Source organism: Barbatula barbatula (assembly GCF_947034865.1).
Source record: "Barbatula barbatula genome assembly, chromosome: 22".
NCBI classification, from domain to species: domain Eukaryota; kingdom Metazoa; phylum Chordata; class Actinopteri; order Cypriniformes; family Nemacheilidae; genus Barbatula; species Barbatula barbatula.
The window spans coordinates 11,898,730-11,924,371 of record NC_136785.1 but is presented as its reverse complement, the minus strand read 5'-3'; the positions used below and the strand labels follow the sequence as shown (position 1 = coordinate 11,924,371).

The 25,642-nt window shown below is 37.4% G+C and overlaps 3 protein-coding genes across 4 annotated transcripts in view; 1 reads left to right on the top strand and 2 right to left on the bottom strand.

The window, feature by feature from the left end:
• Window positions 1-416: 416 nt before the first annotated feature.
• On the top strand, window positions 417-4,418 carry ccdc82 (coiled-coil domain containing 82). Of its 2 annotated transcripts, XM_079486169.1 has the most exons (8): window positions 453-1,313; window positions 1,592-1,853; window positions 1,966-2,058; window positions 2,637-2,761; window positions 2,880-3,050; window positions 3,150-3,362; window positions 3,511-3,607; window positions 4,101-4,418. In XM_079486169.1, exons 1-7 carry the CDS (start codon window positions 774-776, stop codon window positions 3,574-3,576), a joined length of 1,470 nt encoding a protein of 489 aa, XP_079342295.1. In that variant the 5' UTR covers window positions 453-773; the 3' UTR covers window positions 3,577-3,607; window positions 4,101-4,418. The 2 variants fall into 2 exon arrangements, with proteins under 2 accessions (XP_079342294.1, XP_079342295.1); XM_079486168.1 differs by lacking the exon at window positions 4,101-4,418 and having other exon boundaries at window positions 417-1,313; window positions 3,511-4,088.
• pomp (proteasome maturation protein) lies at window positions 4,098-5,650 on the bottom strand. The gene is made up of 6 exons (XM_079486170.1): window positions 5,579-5,650; window positions 4,980-5,080; window positions 4,837-4,897; window positions 4,591-4,692; window positions 4,403-4,496; window positions 4,098-4,233 (listed from the first exon to the last, which is right to left on the bottom strand). The coding sequence occupies exons 1-6, from the start codon at window positions 5,579-5,581 to the stop codon at window positions 4,166-4,168; spliced, it is 429 nt and encodes a 142-aa protein (XP_079342296.1). The 5' UTR covers window positions 5,582-5,650; the 3' UTR covers window positions 4,098-4,165.
• Window positions 5,651-7,562: 1,912 nt separating this feature from the next.
• The window catches only part of apbb3 (amyloid beta (A4) precursor protein-binding, family B, member 3), a 19,453-nt gene continuing 1,373 nt past the window's right edge, over window positions 7,563-25,642 (bottom strand). The window contains exons 2-12 of the mRNA XM_079485878.1: window positions 16,985-17,172; window positions 16,828-16,898; window positions 14,823-14,874; window positions 13,722-13,868; window positions 12,773-12,900; window positions 11,097-11,211; window positions 10,785-10,872; window positions 10,615-10,698; window positions 10,116-10,231; window positions 9,650-9,829; window positions 7,563-9,404 (exon numbers count right to left, since the gene is read on the bottom strand). Coding sequence (XP_079342004.1) covers window positions 9,180-9,404; window positions 9,650-9,829; window positions 10,116-10,231; window positions 10,615-10,698; window positions 10,785-10,872; window positions 11,097-11,211; window positions 12,773-12,900; window positions 13,722-13,868; window positions 14,823-14,874; window positions 16,828-16,898; window positions 16,985-17,172 — 1,394 coding nt within the window. The 3' untranslated portion in view covers window positions 7,563-9,179. The remainder of the gene's footprint in view (window positions 9,405-9,649; window positions 9,830-10,115; window positions 10,232-10,614; window positions 10,699-10,784; window positions 10,873-11,096; window positions 11,212-12,772; window positions 12,901-13,721; window positions 13,869-14,822; window positions 14,875-16,827; window positions 16,899-16,984; window positions 17,173-25,642) is intronic.

Below are 25,642 nucleotides of genomic sequence, written 5' to 3'. Positions count from 1 at the left end.
AAGAAATGAAATATGTTTTCCTTTGTTGTGTGTTACTGTAAATAAAATAACAAAAATGTAAAGAATGTTACAAATTTATTAAATAAATTCCTTGCTTGTTGTGAGTTATATTAATAATCATATGTACACTTCAGTTTTATTATATAATTCTTTAATAAAAAATAACATTTTCATTTGGCATAACCCCTTCTAAATGAAATATACTGCATATAATATGCCTTAAAAATAAATGTTTGTTTTAAATTGTAACATGAATACAGATAAAAGCAAAGGTTTGATGTTTTTATTAATATGGCAAAACCTTTTCTTTCTTTCTTTCGTTCTTTTTCTTTGTTTTGCAAAGGATGTCTTTACATTTTACTTTCAATAAAAGAGTTCTCCTCGTCTTTGGGTGGCGCTGTTCTTTCAGCTCACGTGATGTCGGGGGCGGAAGTGCGTCTCCAGAAAAACACAGACACGCCCCCATCATGTTATTGGCGACTGGAGGGAAATTTTATATTCCGTTAACCAGATTTATTAAAATCACTCGTGAAATATTGATTATAGACACATTGTGACTGTGATCTTTGTAAGTGCATGCCATATTCAATATCTTATTATGTATTAATATCGGAGTAGTCTTTCATGAGACGTGCATTGATGTCAGAGGCATCTTCCTGTTGCTAATCATGTCGCTATAGATTCAGATCATTGTGCAAATATTGAATCCGTTTAAAAATACACCACCGTTGTACAGAGTTGTTAAATCAAAACACCACGTTATCTTCGCCAAAATGATGAAAAGCGTAGGAAAGCTCTTTGGGCTCCGGCGAAAAAACGCGCCTCCCAAGACTCGCGTCGATAAGAAGAAGACTCGTGTGAATCCCATTGATCGCATGTTGGATGACAGCGACGAGGGTTCGTACGCCAGCACGACCAGCGCATCAGAAAGCGAATACCGGACGTCCGATGATGAGCCCGGTAGCTCTGACAGCTCATACAGAGCCCGGGCGAGCGACAGCGACGACAGCAGCGAAACGGACGAGAAGTCCGCAGTGTCCCGAAGAAAGAGGAAAAGATCCGTCAGCGCGACCGCTTTAAATGACGACTCGAGCGATTCTTCCAGCGATGTCGGCGGAGAGCCGCTCAGAAGAGCGCTGCAGAGAAAGCGCCTCAGACTGCCGGAAGATTCAGAGGACGAGGCTCTGAAGAAGAAGGAGCGAGAGGCTGAGGTGAAACGAGCTGCGGCCAAAAGAAGAGAGAGGAAGAATAAACTCATGGAGCTGTCAAAGAAGAGAAAGTCGGGCACTGTGCGTCGCAGGCGTAGGACAATGGTGAGTTAACACTGCTATAATGCCATACAATATCTAATGGTTTTCATTACAAATAAAAGAATATGAATAATAAACTGTGTACCATTACACAGTTCCTTTATGTGATTTAATGGTGTTCTATTGGTTCAAGAAGACACCGTTATTTTCCATTACACAAATACATTTAGAATTTCTGTGATGGGTTTCTATTGTGCTTTTTTGAGCAGGGAACAAATATGCCAGGATAAAAAGTCAAGAAAAGTATTAAAGCTTGATGTCTTCATGTTTTCGTTGATCAGGGTTCAGATGAAGAGGAGGCAGAGAAAGAGGAAGTTAAAGGAGACGAACGGGAAGAGCCAGGTAAAGCAGATGAATCAGAGGATGAATCTAGTGTGGAAGAAAATGGCAGTCCTCTGAACAGCAGCGAGGAGGAAAAACTTGCCGACAGTGACAGTCTGAAGGACTTTATTTTGGAGGAAGATGAAAAGAAGAAGGGGGGAGAGCCGGTGGAAGAGGGGGAGGAAAAAGATATGGCCTTTCTCTCTCACCTTCCACGCCAATGTACGACCTTTGGTTCTTTGTTTTGTTTTGTTTGCAATATGGAATCCTCATATTTGTGATTTAGGTTTTGTTTGATACATTTTCTGAGCCTTGGTTTCTTTTCCTTTTTCAGTTATCACAGGATCTCAGCGCACACATTTTCAAGTGGTGGTCAAAGCCTTGCTGATCAATGTACTGGACTCAACCTTCCTCAAGTCACTTTATAGTATGTTTATGAAGTTTTGTTTTTTGCCTTTGTTTTGTTTGTAGCCGTAATGGGGCGGTTTCCCGGACAGGGATTATCTGAAAATAGGACAAGGCCTTGGTTAAATTAGAATATTTAAGTCGTTTTTAAAAATATACTTTACAAGAAACATTACTGGTGGTCATCTTGAGACAAAACACAATCACACTGATGATTTTAAGATATCTCAGTGCAAGTTGTTGTCGAATAAGACACCTCTAACATTTAAATTAGTCTGGGACTAGGCTTAAGCACTGTCCGAGAAACCGCCCCTAAACGTTTAAAAAAGACACCATAGTTTATATTAAGAATTTTTCTACATGTATAACCCAAACACAGGTCCTCATTAATTGAACCCTACATGCCTAAAAGCAGTTTTGTTTTGAAACATTCAAGAACAATATGTGGGTTTCTGGCCTTGTTGAGTTATTGAAAGCCAAATCTGAAGCAAATGGACCAAAGAAAAACTACTATGGGAAAAAACTGCGTAACTGAAGAGGTTTGGTTCACTCTTCCCGTGGGCTTCCTAGTACTTTCTCACTTTATATCAATGACTGCAGGTGGCGAGCGAACAAAACGGTACGCCCAAGAGATGAAGTCATCGTTGCATCATTTTGACGAGCGATTGGTTCTCCCCCGCTTGGAGAACCTGAAGCAGAGGAGCCGCTGGAAAGAACGCTACAAAGTACGCCAAAGCAAATGTTCTGTTTTTATGAGACGAGTACAACTGCTTAGAACTTTATTTGTTGATGGAAAGAAGGTGTGGATTGACATTTGTATATTTTGATGTCTCTGTTTAAAAGGAACGGGTAGAGTGTTACCCCACACTGCGGGTTTTGGAGACAAAGGTCCATTCGAAGGGATGTGAAGCTTGCGAGCTCCACAGAACCGGCCGCTTTAGCGTACGGCTTTCAGGGCAGTTGTATCACAACAACAGCCTGCAGGAGGATCACTTTATGCCTGATGACTCACAGGTTAGCTGGTTTCTATATGTCTCTTTAAAAATACAGATCATGCATGAATAGAGCATGATGTGGATGATGCGGTTTTTGGTTTTCTGTTTTTGTCAACAGTGTTTCTTTGTTGGCTCTGTCTGTGCGAGTCGAACTGAGGTCTACCATGCCTTGAAGCACTTTAAGTACCATCTCTTCCAGAGGTGTCGTACAGCTTTAGAAGCTCAGAAGGTTGGAGAAGAAGGGGATAAGGATGGAGAGGAAGACGAACCAGTTAAAGACACAGTCAACAAAGTGTTTGCCAAATTGCAAGAGGGAGGATGGATCACTGAGGTATGGATTTCTTTAACAATATTAAATAAAAATGTTGCTGTCCGGCATGATATTTTACAAAAGTGAATGTAGATTTTAAGGTATAGTATAATTATGGTAATACTATTTTTGTCCTCATTTTATTTCTTATTTCTTTCTTTTCATCAAGCACTATGAGAAGTTTCAGGAACACCTCAATTCTGCAGATTTCTTCCAGGAAGAAAAGCTGGATTGATTATTTTCATGGCATTTCATCATTTTTTGGGGTAAATTCTTTTGTGACACCCTATAAAGCATGACTACTTTTCAAATGTTGATTTCGAAAGCTTGTGTGCTTTAAGATTTTGTATTTTTGACTACTGCGTATGTTGATTTTGCATGATTGACATGAAAATCAGTAGTCTACATTACTCATTATGTAAACGGCATTGTTATACTTTATTCTGCATACAAGTTATCCAAACATTGGATTTCTTCAGTCTTAAAATACACAATATATAATGCTCGAACAATGGCTTCTGAATCTTTGTGCTGCTTTTTCGCACCTTGTATATACTACATCCTCTTGTTCTGTGCTGACAGTACTTGTATTAAAATGCAAGCGTTTGTACGTAACTACATTGTTCTAATGTTCTTGGAATAAAGCAGACTCATACCAGTGTTCAGTCATTTTAAACTAATTCTGCTTAGTGATCAATGTGTCATGAAGCCAAAAAAAACTTCCAATTTCTCAACAAATCGAATTTTACATTTTATTAGAAACAGAACAGTTCACATCACACAATCTTATCAGGCTATGGGGAAACAGTGCAGAAGAACCATCCTCACAGAAGACCAAACTTGTATTCAGTCATGATGTGCGGCTCACCCATCATCTCACACTGGACAGGATCTGAAGAAAAGGATAAAATAGTGTGAAATTACATCAAGCAGAAGTAATAATCATAACGGCGGGCTTCAGAATCAACAGGAGTTATGAGTACCATACTTTTCTACACCAAACTCTACTTCTAAGCTCCTTCCCAGATAATGTGTGTTTTATTAAAGATGTTTTCTCATACCGTTGAGTATGTCCTCAAAGCCAATGGTGTCATCACTACCTCTGAGTGTATCCAGGGCCAGATTTGAGCTTGGCAGGAAAGGCAATCGCTGAATCTAACAGAGAGAAGCACAATGTAAAGTGCGTTTCTGGTTCTATGAAGTATAACACTTATAGGATGGCGTTTAAGTCATTCATTGTAAACAATACCTGTCTGGCTGCTCTGTACTCCATCTGTAATTTGAGTGGTGCATGGAGTCCCTGAATGTTCCTTAGTGTGTTGAAATTCATCTTGTCCTGGTTAAGCTGAAACTGGTTTCACACAATACAAGATGATTATAAATCTTCACATGGCATGAACTGACAAACACTGATGGATGACATGCTCAAAAAGTCAATTTTATTAGCAAGACTATTGTGATGTACAAAGACAATGAAACGCTACAATCTACTTACATTTTTCTCAGAAAGCTCCAATGGATGACTTGGAAGCAGCTCATTCTTTACACTAGAGAACCTAAGATCAAGACGACAAACAAGGATTAAAGCATACTTGAACCAGTAACCCAGGGTTATAAGTTAATAAACTCGGAGCTTACCCTCTACGTAGTGCGTCTTGTACCCCATACGGACCTGCCTGTGGACAAAGACCTGTCACAGGAACACTGTCCTTCAGCTGAGAGCGCAGTCCACGAGTATTCTGCAAAAACATACACAGCGTTATAAACACGCTGTTGTAAAACGTAATATTTAACCGGTTGAGTAGACCTTGCATGACCATTATAAATGGTATTATAAAGTTACCACCCTGCATATTAATAGCATTCACAGCCAACATCTACACAAAGTGAAAGTACGGTGGGCCATGACGCATCATTATTCACCTACATGCTAACAGCTTGGTAGCAATATAATTGCTGGAATTAAAACATATATTTATAGAGGATAATAAGAATAGGTCGAGACATATAGCTACACGTTGTGAACAATGTATCTGACCTGTGCTTAATATAAACAAGAAGCCAAGATGGGATGTGCTATGCTACGTTAGCTAGCTAAACACCGGTACACCACAATTGAAAGTTATCTTAATAGTTAAACATGTGCTTTAATAAAGAAGGGAAGACATTAAACACAACCAATAACTAAACATGAAGAGCGAAATGTTAATAAAAGCTATAGTAGAGCTGTACATTACCATCTTTCAGCGAGCTCGTCTGTTCAATCAGCAAAAATATACTTCCGGTCAATTTCCGGAAATTCTGTCATCACGTGATCTATACGCGTTAGAAAATGACGTTGTGGTCGGTTAGAAGCCACACTATTTCTTCTATAACACACAATTATGTTATTGTTATCATGTTTCATATTTACAAAAAGTAAAGTATCTCAAGAACAGAAATAGAACCAAAATGAATTGACAATTTCACGCCTAAATTATATACGTATACGCAGTTGCTCTCCTAGTTTCTCGGACGGGGGTATAGCTCAGTGGTAGAGCATTTGACTGCAGATCAAGAGGTCCCCGGTTCAAATCCGAGTGCCCCCTCAGTAACTTTTTCGTGTTTATTTGTTAACACAATGGATCTCATTCATTTAATATCAAATATATTCATTAGATGATTTTTTTCAAAGAATTTTTAACAACTCTGTAAGAGCCCTGGTGTAACTTCTTAAATCCTAACAGATGATTTGAGGTTTTGTACATGGATTACATACAGGCAATATCATGCAAAAATGTATTTCTTTTATTCTCATTTGATAAGCCAGGACACTTTCAAGTTCTGATATTTATTCTTGGGTACATAAAGTGAAAAGATAGGTCATGCTTTGGCCAAACAGAACAGGTCTGCTGTACATTTCCTTTTGGTCATTTCCATCTTTGTGCAGATCAACGCCCCTCACACATGATCTATAAAATAAACCCATGTGCTAACTTACATTGCTGTCAATCAATGTGTTTGAACTGGACTTCTTACAAATAATTTGCCAGAATATTTGCAAGAATGAGAACAATTCCTCAGGATTATACAGGTAATATCATTTAAATGCTCCGCATTCCAAGCATTTCTACAATTTTTGCACATTTTAGGTTTAGTGTCTGTTTTAATTGTATTTTTAGTGTCTGAGTTACAAATACAATGTCTATAAGATAGACTAAAATATGCAATGTAAAATGTTAAAAGGATGTTAAAATGATCTTTATCAATGATATTGAAGATTATTAGAAAACACTTAATTGCCCAAACAGTGAATTTGATGGCGTGGATGAAAACCCGACTTAGAACATTTGCTCATGAAAATCTCCTCTCATCAGTATTGCCGTAGCCCTGTGGATTGGTGTCATACTATCTGTGTTCTTGCTCTACTTACTCTTGAGATACATACATCTCAAAACAAAGTATGTTTAATTTTCTTCACTTGTTTTTTTCCATTATTTCAGGAAATCACTTTTATCAATATATATACAGGTCCTGGTTTCTATGAATATCAGATTTGACAGTGACCATGTTTTGGAGCAGCATGAACCACAGATGCAGGATACGAGTGAACATTCCGGAACATCTTCTGAATATACGGCCATAAAAGGCAAGAAAACAATGTTCCATAAATAACGAAAAATATAAGTTAATTAAATCTTATTGCAAGAAACCAAGAAAAATCAATAGGCTACCACATTCATGCAGTGCCCGTAGTTAAAATGTTTGATAAAAAATATATATTTTTGTTATTATTAATAATTATTAGTTATTATACAAATATATATAAATCTTTTTTTAGCTGTATTTGGTGACATGTTTGAAAGATTTTCTTTCATTTGCCCCAGAGCGTGGCCAACATTATGAAACGCTTACAAGAAATGCAAGACATGAGGGTTAGTACATACATGATCTTTGATAAGATCATTAAGACATGATGTTTAAACACATTTGTACATCTGGATGCACAATGATAAGATCTAGTTGAACTAGTCGATTCCTGGTTTGTGAACATTAAAATTAACAAAAAAAATATTAATAATTTGTGAATTGATGCTGTTTTGTAATTATGACTTGGTAATTTACAACCTCTCTTTGCTCCCAAGTTAATCAGGCCCTGGACAAAAGGGAACAGGAATAACAGAGACTATCCGTGCCAAACACCTTTTAAATGAAGAACACCCAAATGAATGACAACAGAGCGAGAGATTCAAGCAGTAGTTTAATGTCCCAACACACACCACTCAATGGTTGACTCAGGTTGGCATGTCAGTCGGAATATTAACAACATAATGATATTATTAATAACAGACACAAAGAATAATACAAAACCATGACATCCTAGTTTTGTGCAGAAATACTGCAAATATAGAGAAAGACATTTCTTTACAGAGATTATAAATAGGAAAAACACAAAAAAACGCAAGGTGCTACATGACCACGTCTATCTCGGTCTTTCCTCACGATGCTTTTTGCTATGATCTTACATGCTGAAGAGCTGTCCGTCTCTAATCGTTCCCCCTATTGTTTTAGCATTAAGGAGACCTGAGTTCATTTGTGATATGATGCATGTTTTTTTATTAAGTGAAGGAGCGGTTGCAAATATTAGATATAGCATCACATGACTTCCTGCGGTGGCATACGTGTGGGTGGTAAGTGCCCGCTGGCATCTCAGATCAACATGCGATGAGATCAGGTGCTCTCAGTACATTCAGCTGAACGCAAGTTAAAAAGAGGTTTAGGTTCTGTGGATTCTTTATCACCATCAGATCTGTAACATGTTTAGAAGCTAATTTTCTCATTGTGATCTCTTATTGTTTGAAATATTAAAGTACATACATGGCTAGGTTTTAAAGCTCTAAATTCCTCTAGCTGTATTCTCGAGTACCCCAAAAAAGCTTGTGCAAAACCATGCAATGGGGGCACTAAATTGAGAAATCCACAAACCAGAAGGATTACTGTATAACTGTCTGTCTCTACTCGAAGATTTTTCAACTGCATTTCTAATCATACGACAGGATCACAATGTGAGCGACACATGCAGGTTAATATTACAGATGTGAAAGCACGACTTTCAACGGATAGGACGGTGTTATTTGAGGTCAGTTTGTTGTGTATGAACATTGCTCTCTTTTCTAAAATCGAAGAAGAAATGTCAGCAGACTTGCAAAATAAATGTATAAAGTATAAACCTTCTACAGTTTACGTGCATCATTGGATTAGAACAGCAATCATCACAAATGGATCACTTTTATTGACATTTCTAGCTAAATGTATTTGCATTTCACCTTTTTGCACATAATAGTGACCTGAATTGTAAACCAAAAATCCCTACCCTTCACATATTAGGTTTAAAGAATTCATAGTTTTGTACATAAATACTAGTTCTAAAATAAATTATACATTGTAATTGAACTGCAACAGACTTTTTATTGCACAACATGCTGCTTTGGATTTGGATATGTTTTTTGGATTCAACACGTCATTTTTCATTTTCTAGGGCTAGGAGTCTATCGTCCATACTTATGAGATATGCTCTATTGTTCCTCTCAAAACGGATAAAATGATCATGTCAAGTGTAGAACGCAAAGCTCCACTGTAACTGTTTGGAATGTGAGAGCACAGCACCTCAATGTTCTCATTTCAACGCTGTTCTGCACACCAACATTCAGAAAATGTCAAATCTAAAAATACGTTGTTATTAAGGCCAATTAAGGTACTGTAGGTCACCTATCTTCGTCATAAACTCGAAATTAAGAATAATGCTTGAGATTAGTTTTTACCATTTTTATTCTTTTCAAAGCCTTCCGCCGTTTGTCGCTAGGGTGCAGGTACCGCAGAATGTTTATTGCGGAATGTCTCAAAAAATGCCAGCATGCCCTTCTTCACACTGGGAGAGGCCATTTTGGAAGATGTGTGTCCTTGGTGCCGGGGCGTGAAGCTCAAGCCGTCCATGGAGTTGGCTCGTTTGACTTTGGAACCTGCACGCCACATTTTAGACCTCATCGGAGGAGTCTGTGCAACCAAACACTTCTGGTATTGGACCTGAAGGGGGAGCCACAGAAGCAAAAGTAGAATTAGTTTTAACCAAAAACCTGCCCACAGATTCAATACATCGTATATCAATACTGAGTGGTATTCTATCCAATACAGAGCGCATTACAAAGGCTGGAAAAGATAACTGAAAGGAAAGAGGTGCACTGAATGCCAAATGGGGCCTGAACTGTATTTTGGATGGCTAGCAAAACCCATAAAACATGGGATTAAGCAAATGTTTATTATTTCCTCACCATACATGCAGCCTGAAGTGCTTCTGAGATGATCCCAGCGTTAGGCTCGCACCAGAACACATGGCACTCAAAGCGCTGGGTTCCAGCATCCACTATGACCGCAAAAGTGTGCGTGTCATGACCCACGCCCAGGAAAGTCAAGTAACGTACCTGGCATTCCCAAAATGGGTCATCCCCCTCCTGATGCAAAGATACAGGTAAATAAATGACTGAAACTAACAGAAACCATGCCTACATTCTCCATAGCATACTTCATTTCGGTACTATTACTGCATGTACACAAAAATTATAAAAACTAAAAATACAAATATATTAGCAAATATTTCTTGTGAATGATGTGAATGTAACATTATAAGATCATGTGACAATTTGATGTTTATCAAACTATTTTAGTCAGTATGCAGTAGGATAGTATTCAACTTCAATAGTAGACTAAAAAGTCAAATTTGTGGTAGGTAACTCTCACCTCTCCCCTCCATAAAGACAGTATAGTATCAGACACATGGATGACGATCGGCTCCCACTCATCTCTGTCTCTGGAGTGCATGATGCTCTCAATAGCTCTATTCAACACTTCCATTCCTGTGGGCATGAACACAAAAACATGTTAACTGTCTGAAATGACACGACACAAAAGAAGACTTCAATGGCCATCCATCAAAGTTTAAATCATTTTAAATGTATACTTTTTGGCAATACAATCATCTGGTTCTCATTAGGAAAGGCCAATGAGACTGTTCACGAGGCTTCGAACATAGACACTGATATCTTATATTTACACCTTATCTGATATCTTATACATTTATCATTTTAATTCACATGTGATCCCAGGAATAGATGGATATGCTAAGAATTGCGTGAACCGTCCCATGCAACGAGTCTTGAGATATTATTCAGCATATATTATATAGGCAGTGTAAACAGGTTATTATTTGATGATCTTGAATGATCTTAATCTCTCTTACCCATTGCTCTGGAGACAGGCAGATTTCCAATATACTCCACTTCAAACTTCTGTACCTTCTCTCTCACTGCTTCCAGAAAGTCCACTGTACAACACATATAAAAACCTTATCAAAGTTTACAAACGTTCAGACATTTACCGTGCAAGAAGGTACTTTCACAGATGTCATACCCTGGTGGGGAAAGTCCTCCGGGGAGATGCTCTCCATGGTGAGAGAACGGGCCATAGTCGGCTGCAGCGCCGATTTCTCTGCCATAATCTGTCGGGACATATGGATCACTATATAGTACAGGGTCAGTATACAGTATAACCTTGCCGCAAGGTCAACTTGACAGGATCTTTGTCAAATCTGGTATTAAGATCTCAGGTGATCGGACCTCAGTACCAGGTGTCAACAGGTTCTTTGTGACAGTATAATTTATAAAATCGAATATTTGGTGATAACATTCAGACTGGACTTATGCTGCAGGGATGCAGACTCACCTTGGAGCACATCTCGTGCAGGGCGGATGCGATGGTCTTGGCTGGAGCATTGCAGCGAAACACATGACACTTAAGCATGCAGGTGTCTTTATCAGTGGCCACAAAGGCAAAGTCCCTACAGAATACAAGGAGACTGGAGTTGATAGACAACACACTACTGCAAAGGGATTTGTATGTGTAGAAGTGTGCAGAAGCACAGATACGTTTATTTGTATAAAACTATGCTTACAGATAAATGAAAATGATGCTTGAAAAGGGCAAAGGAACAAAAATATACATGCACAAAGATGTTTCCTCTAAAGACATTATTTTTATGTGGCATATACCCTTATATTCATGCTGATAAAAGAAGAACAATTTCATTATTTGTAGTGCATTCATGACGCCTCAATGATTCGATTGCATTTGACTTTGCCATCAGCATTCTGAAAGGCCACAGCAGTGAGCAGCCCATCTAAGAATAGGACTGTAAAAGGCTAATAAAATAGGACGGGAACCACTGACAGCACTGAATGACATTGGCCAGCTGTGCATTTACAGACTGTTGTTAATCCACTTCCAAAATCTTTACATGGACACTACAATCTGTGTCAATTAAACACAATCTGTGTCTCTCAGCTGACTATATATATGTCAAAGTATTCAGTGTCTGCGTTCTATAAATACACAACATGCTCTTATTCTAAGAAAACGGTCAGCATTTCTTAGCACAGACACAAGTCTAGACAATATGCTGTTGCAGCTGTTTCCTTGCTTTACACGACGCAGAAGTGGGACAACCTGGTGCTTTACCAGCTCGTGATGTCTTCAACAAAGAAAGATTTAATTTATGAATATTACATCTGAGAAATAAAGAGCAGCAGTACTTCAAATAAATATACAACACAAGAAACTGAGCACAACATTTAATTTAACATAAATAAAAAAAAAATTGTTGTTTAAATCCGTATTAATGTCAAAACAAAGACTTTCATTATACTCCCATGAGCCGCCATGTTGGAAAATGTCATACCCCTTCGTTTGAAGCGAGGTCCCGAAGAATCTTAGTTTGAAGGGCTATATGGCCCTTTACCTTATACCACCCCACCAAACAAAAGAGAATCGAGACAAAAAAAGTGTAGGGGTAAGGGGTAGAAACGAGATTGGGCCTAATAATAGGCTATCGGTATATGACAAAAGATAAAAAACAAAAGGACAGAAAAAGGAAAATGATATACCTCTGAGACGGCATGAGGATGAGTGGATAATGTGAGAATTATTTACATTTTTGACACTATCCCTTTAAGGGTCTATTTATGAATGACATGAAATGTTTGTTAGGTCTAATTGAAAAAAAGAAAGAAAAAAGTGCAGTTATTACCTGTCTCTGTTTTCACGAGTGGTGGTGTTAAAAAGAAAAAAGAAAGAAAGGTTAATAATTGATTTAAAAAGAATGGACTAAGGAACTACTCTACCCTACGGTCAACAGCACAGAATTTCAAACAAAAGCAACACAACATATTTTTATCACATGCATATAATGCATGTTAAAGTTGTTTGGAAGATATCTTCTTTTGTTTGCTGCAGAAAATAAAATCATACAGGTTTGGACTGACATGAGGGTAAATAAAAGTTTTGTGTGAACTATCCCTTTAAGAAACGTAATAACAGTGAGAGGAACGCTCAGCCTATGGTACCTTCCGTTGTTGCAGCCGACCCCCCAAACACGGATGTTTATTATGGGCTGGCAATGGATGAGACTGCGGTCCACAGGGTCCATTAGACTGAGTGTGTCCTTCTTGAGCACCATCATCATATCTTGCCCCTGCACACACACATGATTCACGTAGTTGCTCAGAGCCGTTGAAATACAGAGTTACGACACTCACATAGACCTGCATATTAAGAATGGAATGCGGAAGAAACTTTGCAGGATTTCTGTAAAATAAAATGCACAATCCTAAAGCAATAATACCCAATTATGGAGAAGGGACAGCTCTTAATAGAACATAAAATAGTTACTTTATAAACTTTTTCATGTGTCCATTTATGAGGAATATACAGCGTTATGGATGTGACAGTCCTGGAAATGGCACTTGACTATGAAAAATCATGCACTTAAAATAAAACAAATGCTTTACAAATTTGAAGCGAGATCTCACATGGGTATTTGAACCACCAAATGTTAATATCTGTAAATTTTTTCATGGTAAGGTTGACATTTTCACAGAATTGTCCGGCTATAAATGTAGTAAACGTCTTAATCAGGGTACACAATGTGCTAATTTATTTAGCAAAATGTATGCGAATATGGTTGATGTTGTCTGTCCCACTAAAATTCATTCAAGTAGGTTGACAGCACGGATTTGTTAGGAACTATTGACCACACAGAGTTGAAATCGAGTGTCGTAACTCTGTCTTTCACCGCTTACCCATCATCATGGTGATTTAATATCATCATGTGTCAAAAAATATCTCGTAAACCTTATTATACGTTGGAGCCCATATTATACCAACACACCCTGGTCAATCTCATCATATCTGTGCTATTAAGGGGCAGGCTAGCGCCACTATTATCTGAATTAATTTAATGGACGTCTAAGGACATTGAAAGACGGGCACCAGTAAAGCCCGCACTGTTCTCACCTCTCCCCAGGCGCCAACTGCGTCCCGGCCCTCTGCTTTACTGTGAGAGAGCTGCTGGATGCAATTGTTCACAGCTAAACTGCTCTTGCCAGGGGTTAGTTCCTCCTCGGGGATCTCCACCCAGCCCAGAGAACGCACAGCAAAACACTGAAAGAGATTGAGACACCTATTTACATTAAAATCTGCATAATACATAGGGTCCTTTGATTTATTTTCTTGTAAACCACCACAAGCATAAAAACAATGCTGTAGGACTTTCAATACATGCACGTTTCCATCTGCATGAAATAATGATATGAATCATTTAATATAATGAAATATAATTTATTGTTACTACTGTAAATCTATATTCAATCATTATGAGATCTCCAATACTTTCAAAATCTTTACTTTTTCTAAATAATTTTGTTTTCTGTTTTTATATATTGTGATTTTAACATGTTTGAATGACAGAACAAAATGAATTATTTTATTTATCCAAATAAACAAAGAAAAATACAAACCTTGCTTAAGTGATTGTTTTGAACATTTGGTTTAATTGTGTTTGAAGTATTTACTTAAACATTATTAAAACCATATTATTTTACACTCACTACACACACTCACTCACTACACAAAACAAACCCTTTGTACAATCCCTGTAAGGTCACAATAGGGGATAGCTTGTGACTCTACACAGTCACCTTCCCATTACAAGCCTGAGGTGTGCTGTGCCTGACCGCTGATGAATCCTAATGTTTTCTACAGAGCGTTTAGCCTTCAGCTTTAGATCATTTTACACAGACTCAATAAAGCTGTGTCTCTCTTTTGCTTTTAGAGGTCATAGCCAACGAGCCACATCTTCTATATATTCACTAAAACACACACACACACACACACACACACACACTGCATACTGTAGGTATACATTCCCTGATCGATGTGCCTGTCCAACTGCAACCTATTACTGCTAACAGTACACAAGACATGCATTTGTTTCTCCGGAATGTGTTCTGTGCATGATATTTGTGGGACACTGTGACTAATAGCACAGATTGTAGTGATTAATAGTAAAACATTATGAACAGCATTGGGTTAGTAAACTGCAGGTTGGTACCCTACCTTGGAGTCAGGATCCATGTTAGCACAGAAAGACTCTTCCTGCCAGGATAGCCTGTGGAAAAGCAACGAAAGAAAACTCAATGAATCATCAATGAAATTCAGCAAATACTAAAGAATCTTTATAAAGAACACAATAAAGATATATAAGAAAACACTTGATACACTAAACATTATGATCATTGTCTGTTATGTTCTAGAAAAGCTTATTAATCATATTGCATATAGTTTTGCCAATTATTACTCTAAGTTCTGTGCACAGCGTTCTACTGTATGTGACTTTTTGCTAAATCTTTTAGTCCATTTCTATTAAAGGTTTACTAAAGAGATAAATGTAATGTGACAGAACCCGTTAGCCATGTTACACTCTTTCACCTTCTGCCTCAAGGTGCTGATAAAACAAGTGTAAGTAATTGAATTTCTGTATAGCTGTCAATTCTCCACTTAACAAGTAAAGGTCAGGAAAAGGTCAGTCAAAAACTATTATTAGGCCTTTTGGCATTTATATGGTAAATTATAAGTGTATCTGTTTCCAACATATTTTTTATTTATTACTATATTATATTTAGAATAGCTGTGTCTTACATTTTGAATGCACCTTTGTTACCGCATAATTGACCCTATTATCATAAAACTCTTTAAAATTGTGACACGCAAGAAGTGCGGCTTTAGAACACAAATACTTTTATTTTGAAAACGACCCCCTATGGCAACTCTGTGACCTCCTTTGATGTTACTTTTCATTTATCATTAGTACTGTCAAATGGATTAATCGTGATGAATGGATTCCAAAATGTGTTTATATAAAGTCTATGTTTGTGGCGTGTTTTTCATATGCCATGTATACCACTACATAATCTGCGTAACTCATAGTGAGTTACTGCGTAAATCCCTATGGGATTTTTTGCTTCTGTTCAAGCGGCAGTATGACCTCATGACCAGATATCATAGTGTTTGGAGTCTAGCCAAAGACAAAATGGCCTGCAGCTATCTGCATTTGGAAGAATTTGGCTTGTGATAAAATGTGTGAGGTGTGATGCCTTACATACATTCATGAATTGGTGTGTGTATGGATGGAGACACAATTTATTAAACAGTTAAATTACACAAAAATATAGGATATTTTTATACACATTATTCAATATTATTGGGGCTCATTAAATATATATGAGTTAAAGTTGCTGTTAAATATATGATATCATTCTGGAATTTTGACCAATGACATCATTCTGTGGTCAGATTTTGTAGTATCATAACTTTTGTCCCGGCAATCGATTTCTTTACAGCTGTGCTAGTATCCTCTCTTGTATCACTCTCACATAATAAAATAATTTGAACTCAAATCAATATTTTTTGTCCATAGGATTTATTTTGAATGTAACTGTAGAGTATTGGATCATTGAAAGAAAAGCCATAACCCCCCCCCCCCCCCCCCCACTCCCTTTTGGTCTGGTTTCTAGCTGCCACCATCAAAGTGCAAAACCTTTGGCTTCTCCGTGGGGCATTTACGACTCCTAAGCTTCAAAGCAAGCAAAAGGACACATGAGAAAACTTTGTTTGCATCTGTAGTTTGTCCAGAGGAACTCATCTGACATGACTGTTCTTTGATCTTAATACGTTTTATGAGAGGACACCAATCAGCTCCCAGCTGCAAAGCAAGAGCTGGAAGACAAAGACAATTTACTTTCCCTCCAAAGGTGCCATCATCTGATTGGGTGAGTCACAGCTATAGGGCGTGACATCCTCACAACTTAAATAAGAGATTACTGTTTTCTTCCTTCTCTTCCTTGTTTCGCTTCTTTTACTTTGGACCCTTTCTCGACCAGAAACCAGTTTTTGGCTTCTCTTCGGAGACCATCTTCACCCCCATCGGTGGTGGAAGAAGGAACAATGAACTTTAGCCAAAACTTGAATAAAAGTTGTTTGCATACTACAAAATTGGTTGCTGAATCTACATCTTCGGCCTGTCCTCAACTGTACATTAGACGCACAGATATGATTTCCTCACCTTTCACTTAGAGACGCCAGCGGGTTTTCAGTCAGCCTGCCTCTCGATTCCAGTCTGCCATCTGCAACGCTCTGATGAAATCAAGAGTGGAGATGTTACGTATGTCACAAACACAAGAAGACCACATTGATTAAAGACATCGATCAAAACATCTCACCTTGAACTGGCTAGCTGTGAGGCTGTTAATGGTGTTTTGTTCCTCCTCTGCGCTGTAGGAGGGATGTTGCCACTGCGTGGTGCCCGTGGGCACGTGCCAATAATAGGTGCCGGTGCTGTCCCGTATAGTCCGCCATCCCGGAGGCAGATCTGAGTCTTGCTCCAGAGTCTGATCATTCCAGATGTTTTCTGTACAGAGGAAGGAAGAAACATCAGTAGCGTAATGAAAACTGCATAAACTCTATAGACAATACCAGTAACATTCAAATAGAATATGATGATGTCTTGCGTGTATGTGTTGCCTTTTGATTAAATACTGGATTAATTTGTAACTGGATTAATATGTAATTAACATATAATATGAGCTCCCCTCGTTTCTCATGCATATTCATGAGATGCTGACTTCAGGGTAGTGCACACTAACCCCATTTTGCCATACACAAATTCCCACCTGGTAACACAGATCCAACAACCAACCATAACACACACACACGCATCACACACATGCACAACTCTGTTTTTCTGTTGTGGTGGGCCCTATGCATTGGCCTGGTATTTTTACAAGGGCTGTCAAAAGATTAATCGTGGAAAATCGCATCCAGAATAAAAGTTTGTTTACATAATATGTGTCTGTGTACCGTGCACAGTTTATTTTATGTATTTATAAACGTATATACAGTATGTATATATACACACACATATTCATATTTTAGAGAAATATAAACATGAATAAACGTTTACATATTTCAATTTTTGCCAAATATAAATAAATACATTTTTTAAATATACATGCATGTATGTGTATGTTTTTATGTTTACAAATACAAAATTAAGACGCACATATGTTGTGTATTAATAGAGGTATATTATGTAAACACAAACTTTTATTCTGGATACAATTCATCCCAATTCATCATTTTACAGCCCTAGTTTTTACGCACCCATGCACACAAATATGTTTATATACACACAATACATACATAATACATATGTAGTAATATGCAGTCAAGAAACACAGAAATTATAAGATACAATATATTATAGAATGCACAATTCATTTGGGGCATGTTGGCTGGTAATTTTAGTCCTCACACAGACACACAAGCAAACACACACGTATGGAGTCTGTGAGGCATATACACCCTGAGATGAGGTCACTGGACTTAGATCTGCTCATTACAGACAGCAGATGAAGGCTTCATCTGGCCATGTGTCATTCAGCCAAAAATGAGGTCAAAAGCAGCTCTGTGTTATTAAAAAAGGACTGCACTACCCTTCATATCCATTAGTGTTCCTATCTCACCCTTTCTGTCTGTCTCACACTTGTAAATAAAATACTCACATCAACACGTGGGTGGTTACCATGACGTGACAGTATAATGAATACAAATATATTATATATAATGAGGAAATAATGAAATAGAAATTTAGAAATAATGAGGAAGTGCAGTGGATGAATGAACAATGCTCTCAGCTAAAAGAGAATATAAATACAACAAAGACAGGAAGTGAAATTAAATGTATACAAGGTACTTTATTTTGTATAATTATTTTATTAATATCTTATTGTGTCCTACAATATTATGCCAGCTTGATTCCATGCTGTTAAAAGAGAAAATGGGGGACACCCCTACTACTACAACATTCCTAAATGTATGCTTAGAATCTACGTTACAATAATGTAAATGCATTTTCACAAATGGTATTAGATTTCTTGACCTGTGGTTCAAAATTGATATGACCAAAAAGGATAACGTTGATCCACGCTTTTGTAAAAGACATCGACACAAGCATTAAGCATTATTTGGCACATGATACATTATGCATTTAGCAGATGCTTTAATCCAAACTGATTTACACATTCAAGACATATTTTATTAGTTCTTGTGTTCTCTAGAAATGAAACCTTTATGTTGTTAGTGGAATGGCTTACCAATCCCCAAGATACACTGAAAGGGTTTATAAACTGTATGTTTGACTTATTTATAATTTAAAATGGCTATATCTTACCAAAAGAAAGGTCAGTTGAAATACAAGACATTGGCTTTTCTCAACATTTGCTTAAATGTCAATCACTTTGGAGTCATTCCGTCACATCTCGTGTTTATGCACTGCCCTGTGTGTGCTGAATTATATTTGCATGGATTAATCTCTATCTTAGGAGAATCATTTACAACGATGCATCTGTCTCACAATGCGGGAGGCCCGAGGGGGCATTTGGAGAGAAAGCACACTATCTGTAAACCTGTGTGTGCGTTAGACATCCCCAAAACTGGGTCAGTGACACGAGATTGGCAGGCACAGGTGCAGAATTGCCTTTGAATCTTACTGATACACAGCCAGAGAGAAGAGAGAGAGAGGCAGAGAGAGATTTGAACAGGTTTCATGCTATAACAATAAAAATAATACAAATTTGTTAATGTAATATTAATGTGACATGACAGCTGAAAAAAAACGCTAGTTTTCACGGCCAACAGGTTAACAAACTGTATTACTTGGCGAAATCACAAATCACAAAAAAGGTTTTAACACCTTATGATGGAGTCCAAAACAAGACCCTGGACGGTCTTTACAATTTCACATCATCTCTTGTTTATACAGTACATCACCTCAGAATTTTATGTGTTTAAGTGTCTACGTGAGGGTTTGTGTCTTCTGTCATCCCCGGCGATCATTTATCACGCCCAGATAGAACTCATCTATTTTTCTACAGTCACCCCTCACGCCTCCCCTCCTTACAGGCCATAATAAGCATAGGTTGTTGCCAAGACATTTTTTGTGTTTTTGGCTGGCTCGCTGTGCTGTCAACTGGCTGAAAAGAAAGCACGGACAGAAGAAAGGCTGCAGGAAAAGAAAGTCTAATTTTGGTCACCGTTCAGGATCTTCCTGATATTATTTCTGTGCTTGGAGCTGACTGCCAGAAGCATTTTTAATAAACGGTAAAAAAAATTAAAACATCGGAAAACACTGAAAAACTGCTTCTCTTTCTGAAATTGTGACATCACAGCTTAAGGCACATAGGTGGCGGTACAATTCCCATCCCGCACCCACGCCCTAGTCCAAGGCTGTATGTCATCTCGATGAAGCAAGAACAACAATTGAGTGCCGCATGCGTGTGGGGGTTGAGGAGAGGATGTTTGTAAATTATTGACGTTCTCCTGAGAATGCCTGCACTGCCTGATGAGTCCCTATAGAAACTGCAATATGGAGAGAAATAATGTGTTTGTGTCCACTTTCATTGTTTAACTAATAGCCGCAAACAGCACTGTCTCCATATTGCGTTCCAAATGACATAGCATTCTATGTGCATGCTATGCGGGGATCTTTGACTCGCCGCAAGTCACTCTGAAAAGCGTTAGCATAGGCCTCTTCAACAAGCCACGTGATTTGACATTCCAATTCTTTATCCAGAGTATGCAAGCGCTAATCATGGAATCGATTCTGGAAACTGACAAACAATGAAAGTAACCGAGTTTTAATCAATAAAGACTATTCAACAGCCAATCATTCCCTAAGAGAGACTACAAGAAGAGGAAAAGTTTCATTGAATCACAGACTCTCTTTCCTGAGTGCATTTGGCTGCCCCTTAAGACATTGCAGGCGGTGTCATCTAAACAGCAACAATCTTGTTTCTGCATTGGGCTTCGAATCAAAAAGGCCTCACAAGTGACCACTCCTGAATTCCATGACTTCACAAAAGCTGCAAAGTAAAGTGTGGGCTAAAGAATTCTCTGAATCATGTTTAAGACAAAGATTTCAGCAGTACAACTAACTCTTGGTCAACATTTGTTAACTAGAACTTAGTTCAGCACCACAATGTGTCTTAAAGGGATACTCCACCAAAAAAATTATATTCTGAAAAGAATTGCTGCCCCAAGGATTTTACGGATCATGGACTTTTAATGTATATGTTGTGCTCAGTATCTCTTTGTCATCTCTTTGGTTTTTTTTCATTTACTGAAAAACACAGAATTTGGAAATCCAAGGTTTTGAAAGAACAGAGACGAGATGTAAAATACATAGTATGAAATGTCCAAACCAAGAAAATGTATTTGTAACCCACTATTAATAATAAACAGTGGGAAACATGGTGTAACAACGGGGAATCCAGGCAGGAAGCGGATCCCCATGCCGGGCAGATGAACAAAAATAATAAAAAGTACGTTGAGCATAACCACTGGAAACAAGATCAAACATTTAACGACTGACAACAGACAAAGGAAACACTGGGGTTAAATTACACTGGGAACTTATAAGGGTGAAAGAAGATAACGAGAATTAAGAACAAATGACACAAGAAACAGGAAAGCACACCACGAAAACTACAAACTAAAAGTTCAAAAGACAGGAGAACCCCCCCAAAGAGCGACTTCCAGATGCTGACATAGGTCCAGGACGGTGGTGGACCAGAGGTGGACCTGGGAAGTGGCCATCTTGGAAGAGGCAGGGGGCTCAGAGGCGCCCATCTTGGATAGGGGTAGGGAGCTCAGCAGGTTAAGAAATGACCTTTGGAGCACAGCCAGACACGCAGCAATGCAGCAGCCACCACCAGCAGAGCAGACTCCAAAGGTAGAACCTCAGAAACGGACAGGGACTACCGGACTTTGGACCTCGGGAAGACCAGCAACTGCACAGATGCAAGTAGACTGTCTGCCAAACTTGAGATCACACATTGGAACCCGCCATCTCGTGAGCGGGCTCTAGACTGGCGGCCATCTCGCGAGAGGGGTCTGGACCAGAGGATATCCCGCGAGCAGGAAGATGACCCTTACGGTTTATTTTGTGTTTTCGTATTGATCGTTGAGACTACCAGAAAACAGATGGGCCAAACAGACTACTGGATCCATAAGAGGTCAGTCATTCTGTAACATGAGAGTTATCCCGGAAGGAAGCAGATCCACGGTCAGCATATTTTATTTTTATGTACACAATAAAACAATAACAAAGGATTAAAAATTATTCTATGTGCACTGGGAACAAGATCAAACATTCAATGACTGACAACCGTCAAAGGAAACCCTAATAAGGGTGAAACAAGATAACTAGACACACCTGGAGAAAACATTTAACAAGAACCAATGAGTAAAAGAACTACAAAGGACTACACAGGAAACAGGAAAGCAAACAATCAAAACTACAAACTAAAAGTCCAGAAGACAGGGGAACAGACTGAATCGTGACACATGGTACGTTATTATCCCCTAGGGTCAATCATTTTAACTAGAAAAGCCCTGTGGGGAGAAATCAGGAAATAATTTGGATTTAATAAAATGACAAAGCTCTAATATGTCTAGGGTTTAAACTCTCTCAGGACAAAAAAGAGACCGACAGAAAAAATGAATACCACATACCACAAGACAAATGATGTTAAATCAATGGCCAGATAATCCCAATGGCGTTATGCCCGTGTAAAGTCAAAAGGGGAGGATTTAGACTCAGCATGAACCAAAAACACTCTCTAGGACACAACCCTTTGGCTACTCCTTCAACAAATCAAGCCACACCATTTCTACTCTAGAAACCTGTAAGAACACATCCTTTCAAGGAGACAGGCAGTATTTCACTCAATAAATGTCCAACGAAATGTATTTATCAAGTAAAAATTTGACTCAAATGCAATGTAGATTCCTGAACATCAATGGAAGATACTGACCTCCCATCAGCTACACCCAGCACTATTAAGGAAACACAATGGTGCCTGTACGTTGTACACTGTATCTAAATCCTTGAGAATGCCTTTATTGTCAATGGTTTTGAAGAGGCTATCATTCACTCATACAATCACTCATATGCATTCTCTCGAACACATTTCCTCTCTGTGCGTTAAACAGATGTTATTTTAAGAGATGACTTTGTGAGGATGCGGTAAGGACACAATCCGTGTTCCAAGAGCAATTTAAAGTGACTTTAAAGAACATCAGTACCTGGAGGCAGTGTGTTGGTTTACATTTTGCAATCTCGGGTTACATTATCATTATTTACCAAGGGCATCAAAATAAATAAACATTGTCTGAATGTAGGTTGGCACACATTGGCAACTTTGACAGTAAATTAATTATGGATTCTAACTATTTCAGCTACTAAATGTGAAGCATTTGCCCCTTAAATGTTTAATATTGGTTAATAATAAAATTAAGCAATTTTGGTTGGACCTTTCTGTATAAAAGCAACAGTTATAAATGAATTTCACTGCAAACTATATCAATGTCTCATAAACTCATAATGGGGAGGAGATTACTGGTCTATCTGAAGCTTAATCTTGTGCGGGCAAATTATGTTCCTGTGTTTCCATAATCTAATCCTCCAACAGATGCATAATCCCAGCAAAACTGTGTAGGTGGCAATGACCGTGAATAAATGTATGCCTGACCCCCTCAGAGAAAAAACAACAATTTCAACAGGCAAACCACTCAACTTTTTGTTTCGTTGAGTTCTAACCATATCAAGAGCATTTGATTATATGTCTTAAATAATGAGATTTCAAACAGGAGCTCTGATGGCTGGGTATGTAGTTAAAGTCCCCTAGTGAGTGAGCAGGCAATGACTAATTCGAGCCAGAAATTCTCTGTGCCTCCAACCTACACTATGGCAACCCTGAGGAGAGACGCAGGCAGCAGTGAAAGTGCAAAAAGTGAGTAGTATAATCATATACTATGTGTCAAAAATGTTTTGATTGATTTATGACCCTCCTGGCAAAGGCCTGTCATCCTGACAGGCTGTCACTCAAATGGTTCTTTTACGGGCTGTCAATCTTACTGACATTTTATGTTTTATGACTGTTGTAGGGCTCCTATGGCCCTCCCCCCTTCCTACAGTGGTAGCCCCCAACACCTTTTCAAAACCTGCTTTTTCTATCAGGACACCTGCTGTGAAATGTGTTTTTGAGTAAATTTAGAGAGAGTTAGAGATCATGTAAAATGTGTGATTGTGACATAGGTTTTGTAAACATTTATTTTGTTTTTATTTTGTTTTATGGCTTTTTATCTGTTAGATGTGTGATTGTGACATAGTTTTTGTAAACATTTATTTTGTTTTATTTTGTTTTATGGCTTTTAATCTGTTAGATGTGTGATTGTGACATAGATTTTGTAAACATTTATTTTGTTTTTATTTTGTTTTATGGCTTTTAATCTGTTAGATGTGTGATTGTGACATAGATTTTGTAAACATTTATTTTGTTTTTATTTTGTTTTATGGCTTTTAATCTGTTAGATGTGTGATTGTGACATAGATTTTGTAAGAGTGATTTTGTTTTTAGTTTGTTTAATCTGTTAGATGTGTGATTGTGACATAGATTTTGTAAACATTTATTTTGTTTTTATTTTGTTTTATGGCTTTTAATATGTTAGATGTGTGATTGTGACATAGTTTTTGTAAGAGTGATTTTGTTTTTAGTTTGTTTTAATCTGTTAAATGTTTGGTTGCGACATGGGTTTGTAAACATTTATTTTGTTTTTATTTTGTTTTATGGCTTTTAATCTGTTAAATGTGTGGTTGTGACATAGATTTTGTAAACATTTATTTTGTTTTACTGTTTTTAATCTGTTAGATGTGTGATTGTGACATGGGTTTGTAAACATTTATTTTGTTTTTATTTTGTTTTATGGCTTTTAATATGTTAGATGTGTGATTGTGACATAGTTTTTGTAAGAGTGATTTTGTTTTTAGTTTGTTTTAATCTGTTAAATGTTTGGTTGCGACATGGGTTTGTAAACATTTATTTTGTTTTTATTTTGTTTATGGCTTTTAATCTGTTAAATGTGTGGTTGTGACATAGATTTTGTAAACATTTATTTTGTTTTTATTTTGTTTTACGGTTTTTAATCTGTTAGATGTGTGATTGTGACATAGTTTTGTAAACATTTATTTTGTTTTTATTTGTTTTATGGCTTTTAATCTGTTAGATGTGTGATTGTGACATAGTTTGTAAACATTTATTTTGTTTTTATTTTGTTTTATGGCTTTTAATCTGTTAGATGTGTGATTGTGACATAGTTTTGTAAGAGTGATTTTGTTTTAGTTTGTTTTATGGCTTTTAATCTGTTAAATGTGTGATTGTGACATAGTTTTGGTAAGAGTGATTTTGTTTTTAGCTTGTTTAATCTGTTAAATGTTTGGTTGTGACATGGGGTTTGTAAACATTTATTTTGTTTTTATTTTGTTTTATGGCTTTTTATCTGTTAGATGTGTGATTGTGACATAGTTTTTGTAAGAGTGATTTTGTTTTTAGTTTGTTTTAATCTGTTAAATGTTTGGTTGCGACATGGGTTTGTAAACATCTATTTTGTTTTTATTTTGTTTTATGGCTTTTTAATCTGTTAGATGTGTGATTGTGACATAGTTTTTGTAAACATTTTATTTTGTTTTTATTTTGTTTTATGGCTTTTAATCTGTTAAATGTGTGATTGTGACATAGGTTTTGTAAGAGTGATTTTGTTTTTAGTTTGTTTTATGGCTTTTAATCTGGTAAATGTGTGGTTGTGACATAGGTTTTGTAAGAGTGATTTTGTTTTTAGTTTGTTTTATGGCTTTTAATATGTTAAATGTGTGGTTGTGACATAGATTTTGTAAACATTTATTTTTGTTTTATGGCTTTTTATCTGTTAGATGTGTGATTGTGAACTAGGTTTTGTAAAGAGTGGTTTTAATAACTTCTAAT